Consider the following 7,500-nt stretch of genomic DNA (forward strand, 5'->3'; position numbering starts at 1 on the left):
AGTTGGAAAGCCACAAACCCGTCTAAAATGGACACAGTTTGCCCTCCGATTGCACAGAAAAGACGAGGGCAACTGTACGTAGAGGTAAGCGAAGTTTATGTCTACATTATTTTACAGCTTATTTCAGCATTTATAAGCTCAAAGTTAATTTTCCCATACAAATTCTATAAATCGTATACCGAGCTTGGGCTGCCTGTGAGTTACCGAGGTCATACATGTAGGTTCGATTCCTGCCTAGGACTGAATTTTTCAGTTGTACTTCGCCCGTTGACCGTTGCCAACCAACTTGTATCATGTCCTCTCCTCGTATCATACCTCTAATGTATTGATAACTCTAGTTTTCATACCGAAAGTCCGTAGAAATCGTGGGCTTACGTTGACTCATGGGAAATGTGAAACCATGCTCTTTTGTGTGTCATGACGTGCGAGTGAAGTAAAGGTTAGTGTTGTGTTTAGTTCAATCTGTGTGATTCTTTGGCCATCGGTACGCAATCTTTACATTGGCGACGAGGATTCGATTCGTTTTGTAAGGTGGGGGATAGTTTGGGCGCCATTTGCGTAGAGGATCTGAGTATTTTGTCAGGAGGATAATGACAAGCAGTGCACCTTCGATCTCGAGTACACCGACAACACAAACCCAGCCAGCCGCCGGGTTTGTTCCTCTTCTTGATGTGGGCAGTCTTCCGCCCTTCAACCCGAAGGAAGACCCGAACACTCTCGCCGTTCTTTGGAAGTTGTGGAATGGCTCATTTAATTTGTATTTAGTGGCTCAAGGGCCCACCCCTAGTAGTGTAGCAGCCGATCCAAAGATTACTCGCCATTGGTTCGCAACCCTTCTTTCTATTGTTTTAGCTATTGTTTGGGGTCAGGGTTGCAAACCAACGGCGAGTTATCTTTGCATCAGCTGCTATATCACTCTAGTAGTGTAGCAGTCGATCCATAACGAAGGATGAACAGAAAACCGCGTTGCTGTTACATACTGGAGGATTGAACTTGCAGGAACTCTATACGTTAATGCCCGGAACGGATATCGTATCGTTCGCTGAGAGTATGGTGTTGCTGGATGGTTTTTTTCCGCTCCAGTTGAATGTTCCGTTCGAAAGGCATCAGTTTAGGCAAATGGAGCAAACTTCGGGAGAGTCGGTTGATCAGTTTGTTTAATTAGTCGGTTGCGACAGAAAGCGATCACCTGCGAGTTTGAAAAAGTTGATGATGAGAGGTGCAAGGACTCCAGATTCCGCCCGCGTTAGTTCCTAGAGAAATCAAACGCAACCCTGAAGGGTTTGCAAGACCTAGCTCGTGTACAGGAGGCAGTACATATGCAGGTCAAGGCCATGGATCAGTTAAGCTTCTCAGGCCAGGTGAATGCTGTCTCGTTCGGCAAACCTCAAAATACGGGGAAAGCTAAAAGGGACCGCTCAAGTCAAAGGTAGAGGAAATAAGTCTGGTAAACATTCCGGTGGTTGTCAGGGTGCAAAGGTGATAAGATGTCTCCGTTTTAATTACAGTGACCATATCGCACTTGATCGGAATTGCCCAGCTCGCAACCAAAAGTGCAATACGTGTGGGGAAGTTGGACATTTTGCTATTTGTTTCAAAACAAAGGAACGCAGAGCTCCTTCTCAAGATTTTGAGAAAAGGAAAGCCTCCGGGGGCAGAGCGTATCAAGTGTCAGAAAATTCAGCTGCTGGTGCCCAAGGTTACTATGCATTTGCAGTTGGAGCTGGTGAGTTTGCAGGTGGTAGTGAAGTTGACTTGAAGGTTGGAGGAGTTATGTTACGTGCAGTACTTATTGACTCAGGCGCTTCATGCAATGCTTGATCAGACGACCTGGGAAGCAATGAAGAAAGAGAGTGTACAGTGTGATTCCAAGAAATCAAGCAAAAAGTTGATTGCGTATGGTCAAAAGGAGCCTATTGAAGTGATTGGTACATTTGTGTCTGAAATTGTATGTGGGTCTAATGGCAAGACGTGTGTTGATGAATTCACAGTTGTTAAGGGTCCAGGCAGATCTCTACTGGGAAAGAGCACTGCAGAGAAAAAAGAAGTGTTGAGGGTTGGTCCCATGAAAGAAGAAATACGTTCATTAATGACAGAGGGCAATGGTGCTGATACCCGTGACAAGTACGCAGAAGTTTTCACAGGGGTTGGGAAGCTGAGGAATTTCCAGCTGAAGCTTCATGTAAGAGATGATGTCACACCTGTCGCACAACCGGTACGGAGGCTACCATTTGGACTGAGAATCAAGGCTGAAGAGAAGTTGGACGAGTTGTTAGCCAAGGACATCATCATCATCGAAGAGGTGTCACACAAACCTACTGAATGAGTTTCGCCATTGGTTGTGGTCCCAAAGGCAGACGGCGATATACGGATTTGTGTGGACATGCCCAGAGCAAATATAGCAATAGAGAGGGAGAGACACCCCATCCCTTCGATTGAGGAAGTGTTATATGATCTTCATGGTTCAACTGTGTTCTCAAAACTTGATCTGAAATGGGGTTTTCACCAAGTGGAACTGGATGAAAAATCGCGTGATATTACAACATTTATTATGACACACTGCGGCTTGTACCGATACATAACATCAGCGCCCGAAAAGTACCAGAAAATAGTTGCTGATGTTTTGCAGGGGTGTAGGGGTGTGGATAACTTGGCAGATGATCTGATTGTGCATGGTTGTGGTATTGAAGAGCACGACAGGAATTTGCATACTGTTTTAAAGCGGTTGGCAGAGAAAGGATTAACTCTGAATGGAACGAAATGTCAGTTTCGCCTTCCCAAACTGACCTTTTACGGTCATGATCTGAGCAGTCAAGGTGTTACGCCCAGTGAAGAGAAGGTAGCTGCTATTATGAATGAAAGTCATCCACAAGATGCTTCAGAGGTCAGATCATTCGTTCAGCTGGTGTAGTATTCTGCAAAATTTCTCCCTAACTTCGCGCAAGAAGCAGAGCCGCTTAGGAGTCTCCTGAGGAAGAATGAGCCTTTCGTTTGGGGTGAAGCACAGAAAAGGTCCTTTCAGAAGTTAAAAGAGCTTGCTGCAGGGGCAGCACACTTGCATACTTCAGAGGGGACTGCAATACACGAATCATTGCGGATGCAGGCCCACACGGTTTGGGTGCGGTGTTGACTCAACTTCAAGAGCTAAACAGAAAAAGAAACATTGGCCCTTGCATGGGCCTGTGAAAGGTTTAACATTTATGTATACGGACGCCAGTTTGAACTAGAAACCGACCACAAACCGCTTGAGTGCATTTTTGGCAGGCTCTCTAAACCATCGGCGCGTATAGAGCGATGGGTTCTAGGGTTACAGGGCTTTGATTACAAGGTTGTTTACCGACCCGGAAAAGCAAACATTGCTGACGCACTTTCGAGGCTTAATTAAGTCAACCCCAAAGACGCAAGCGGAGAGGAGACTGACTTTGCTATGGCATTCGCTCAAGGAAGCCTACGAGTGGCACTCTCGGCTAAACAAGTGGAAGAGGTGTCTGAGAGTGATCCAGAGATGGTTAGCCTGAGACAGTACATTTTAAGTGGGGACTGGTCTCAATGTAGGATGTCTGCGTATTTGTGTGTCAGGAATGAGCTACATGTATGCGTGTTAGGCAAACCGGAGGCTCTAAGGGGAGAGGTCCTACGTCTTGCTCATGAGGGTTATCAGGGCACTGTAAAGATGAAGGCACGCCTCAGAACAAAGGTTTGGTGTCCAAAAATGGACTTAGATGCCGAACGAGTCTGCAAGTCTTGTCATGGATGCCAGGTTGTAGGGGAGTTACAGCCTCCAGAGCCGATGAAAAGAGTGGAACCACCTACTGGTCCTTGGCAGGATATAGCCATAGACTTGATGGGTCCTCTTCCGACGGGAGAAAGTTTGTTTGCAGTCTTGGACTATTTCAGCAGATTCTGAGGTGGAAATCATGCGTTCGACCACATCCAAAAAAGTGATGGATGTACTGACACAAATATTTTCAAGATATGGATATCCCTTTACTCTCAAGTCCGACAATGGTCCTCAGTTTTGCTGCGAGGAGTGTAAGACGTTCCTCTCAGACCACGGAGTAGAACACCGGACATCTCCGCTGTGGCCGCACGCCAATGGGCACGTCGAGAGACAGAATAGAACGCTCAGTCTAAAGGCTTTGAAAGTGGCTCACGGTGAAGGAAAAGAGTGGCGGGGAGAACTTAATAAGTTTCTGCTCGCGTACTGGAGCACACCACAAGTAAGCACAGGAGTTACTCCTGCTTTCCTCATGTTCGGTAGGGAACTGAAAACTAAATTTCCAGAGCTGAAGAGAGCTGATAACCCGTTGAATGAGAGTGTAAGAGACAATGATTGGAATCACAAGTTGATCCACAAAGCATATGCTGACAACAGACGAGGTGCTGTAGAAAATCCTGTGATGCCTGGAGATCAAGTTTTACTAAAGAACACAAAAACGTCTGGTAAGCTTGAAGCAAATTTTGAGAGTGATTCATACACAGTGCAAACTAAGGAAGGCCGTGAGGTGACTGTTCGGTCGAAGGAGGGCGTGGAATACAGGCGGAACAGTTGTTTTGTTAAACGTTACAACCCACTCGAGGATGCACAGGAGTTAACAGAAAATGGAAGTGAAAAGGCTGTTAACTCAGCAGTTGGAGAGGCTGTAAGCCCAGCGGTTGCCCCAAGTACACTGGAAGAAAGTACAGTAACACCACGACCCAAACAGACAATCAGAATGCCGGAGAAATACAAGGATTATGTACTTTATCAAGTAGACACTGTTGACGCATAGAACCTGTGTTGAACTCTGGTAGACTTTAAGTTTATAGTTTAGTAGAAAAGGACAGTGTCATTCTAGTTGCGAAGTCCGTGTGGAACGGTTTTTCATACTATATATTTTCTTGACATTTTCCTTTCACTATACTTTGTTTCGAAAGGAAGGAAGGGATGTAATGTATTGATGGGCGCGATCCATTCAACCAAAATTTCCGACCGGTCCGACCGGGAAAAGAGGACCACCTCAAAAGGTGGACCAGTTTTTTCGAAATTTTTCCGGTTGGACCGAACCGATCCATTGAGTTTTGGACCGAAATTTCCGGAAATTTTGGTTGAATGGGTTTTCATATCGGAAGTCCATAGAAATCGCGGGCTTACTTAGACTCATGGGAAATGTAAAACCATGCTCTTTTGAGTGTCATGGCGTGCGAGTGAAGTAAAGATTACTGTTGCGTTTAGTTCAATCTGTGTGATTCGTTGGCAATCGGTACGCAATCTTTACAATATCCTCTCCTCGGGCTCATTACACCTTTATATTTAATATTATATATTTGTCTATAACTCGCACTTCAAATTATATAAATTATACATTAAATATTTTATTTCATTCAGTAACAATATAAACCTCGCATCACACTCATAGTTATTTACAGTTTATTTCTGAACTTTAATTATATACTTGTTTCAAGGAAAAACCAACCAAAAAAAAAAACTGTACATTCTTCAGCGATAATCAGAAGCCATGACAAATCTTAAACCACAGTATCCGCAGGCCTGTGGCCCTTCTTGGTCCTGTAATATAATCAAAATAATCATTAATGACCGCAACCTGACCAGGTTTGACCCATTCACATGTGTAAAGATTAGATCATGTACCGGGGAATGTCAACCTTTTCCCAGCTCTAACAGTTAGTTACACATCATCATGGAGAATGGTTCTACAGACACATTAGTTTAGAAATTAATTTGAAAAAATTAATGATCTATATTCCAAGAGTTTTGATGTAACTTGTCTACCAGTTCAATTTTGAAGCTAATGAAAGCTAACATGGACAAGGAAGTCATGATAGCCGCTATCACCAAATATGCAAATAAAACAATTGACTTGCAAACAGGACTGTGATCATGTGTACATGAACATCTACAAGTAGTTTTTATAGAGGCCAGAAATTGTGCACAAATAATAAATTTATAAGCCAATTACAACATGGGCATGTTCTCTTTTTTAAGGCGTGTACTGTAAACTATGTGAAGACATCCGAGGGTAGAATTTTTTATCTACAATGTAATTGAACTGCTGTTTTTTACAGCGATGATCTTAGAAGCAACCACTAGCAAAAAAAAAAAAATCCCATTATTTAGTGTGCAAACGTCAACCAAATCCAATCTGAAACCAAGAAAATCAACCTTCACCTCCAGAATGGACAGTCCATAGATACCAAAGGTACATGTAGTGATTTCATGTAATAAAAGAAAATGGTCACAAGTTTGGAATCCTCACTTTAACTCCTGGAAACCCTGCCCAACTAATGACCTGATACACCAAGGGTGCATTCGATTGACCGTATTCCGGAATTAGGAATACAAGGAATAGAAGTTAAATGTAGAAATCCTTCGTTTTTATGGAGATTCACATTAAAATTGTCAAACACCCGCTAAAACACTATTTTAAGCATATCTTTATTGTCCTTGTTGCTTCAAAACGCCAAACATACTGTTTTAAGTCACTCCACGTATACTTACTCCGGAATAGACCCTTTGCATAAATGGTGCCCAAATTTGAATAACAACACTTGATACATCCTTAGCCTCACATTCATGAGAAAAATCCTTTGTCTTGAAACATAAACACGAGGCTAAGGATGTATCAAGTATTGTTATTCAAATTTGGGCGCCGTTTATGCAAAATAATGGTCTTTTGGGTGAATCAAACACACCCTAAGTGTGTTACTGTACTGGGCCCGGTTGTTCGAAAGCCGATTAAGTTAACCTAGGATTAGCGTAAACTTTGGTTTCATTTTTTCAACTTTATGGTGAAAGTTTCTTTTGTTTATTTTCGTTCTTCAAGATTGACTTCCTCTGATGTTAAGTTTTGCCGAATATCAGCGTTGAACAGCATTTGGGAAAAGAGAAATAAACTCCTCGGTTAATTTTTAACCTGGGGTTAGCGTTAATCGGCTTTTGAACAACCGGGCCCTGATCAGGACCTTGATAACATTAATATCAAGAGTCACTCTTGTTCAAAATATAAATTATATAAATTGCAATCTGTAAATACAAGAGCCTACCAAATTGATGTACACCTTTGGATGTCCCAGAGCTCCTCCTCCTAATGATAAACAAAATAATTCCAAAAATATTACATTTATTTAATGAAGGGGACAGACAGCTGTAATTTTTGACTGATTAACCCATTGACTCCTCACGTGCCCTTGGACACCTCCAGTTGACAAGTAAAATCGTCTGACATTAGAATAAAATCTGTTACGTCTCGATCACTCCCAGGAATCAATGGGTTAAAACAAGCGTTAAAACTTTAATACCAACAAATGATATAATTGTACATTGTAAATAACGTTTAGTATTGTAAGAATATGTAATAGCACAGCCCTCAGTTTGTTCTTGCACAGGTTGAATTGTTTTCATCATCACGGCCACACGATTGGTTGTCTTTTTTTGTCATGCATTTTTATCTGTTGTTATTCAAGTCAATTTCATTGACTGGTACAATATCAGTTGCCAAG

At 42.5% G+C, this 7,500-nt stretch overlaps 3 protein-coding genes across 3 annotated transcripts in view; 2 read left to right on the forward strand and 1 right to left on the reverse strand.

Annotated features, from left to right (window-relative positions):
- The first annotated feature begins 1,840 nt into the window (after positions 1-1,840).
- Positions 1,841-2,326, forward strand: LOC137967334 (uncharacterized). The gene has a single exon (XM_068813859.1). The coding sequence runs from the start codon at positions 1,841-1,843 to the stop codon at positions 2,324-2,326; it is 486 nt and encodes a 161-aa protein (XP_068669960.1).
- A 1,591-nt stretch (positions 2,327-3,917) lies between these two features.
- Positions 3,918-4,772, forward strand: LOC137967357 (uncharacterized). The gene has a single exon (XM_068813892.1). It carries the CDS (start codon positions 3,918-3,920, stop codon positions 4,770-4,772), a length of 855 nt encoding a protein of 284 aa, XP_068669993.1.
- A 621-nt stretch (positions 4,773-5,393) lies between these two features.
- Positions 5,394-7,500, reverse strand: part of LOC137997373 (NADH dehydrogenase [ubiquinone] iron-sulfur protein 6, mitochondrial-like) — a 9,252-nt gene continuing 7,145 nt past the window's right edge. The window contains exons 4-5 of the mRNA XM_068843326.1: positions 7,045-7,085; positions 5,394-5,548 (exon numbers count right to left, since the gene is read on the reverse strand). Of these exons, the coding sequence (XP_068699427.1) occupies positions 5,480-5,548; positions 7,045-7,085 (110 nt within the window). The 3' untranslated portion in view covers positions 5,394-5,479. The remainder of the gene's footprint in view (positions 5,549-7,044; positions 7,086-7,500) is intronic.

This window comes from Montipora foliosa, chromosome 1 (genome assembly GCF_036669935.1).
Source record: "Montipora foliosa isolate CH-2021 chromosome 1, ASM3666993v2, whole genome shotgun sequence".
NCBI lineage: Eukaryota > Metazoa > Cnidaria > Anthozoa > Scleractinia > Acroporidae > Montipora > Montipora foliosa.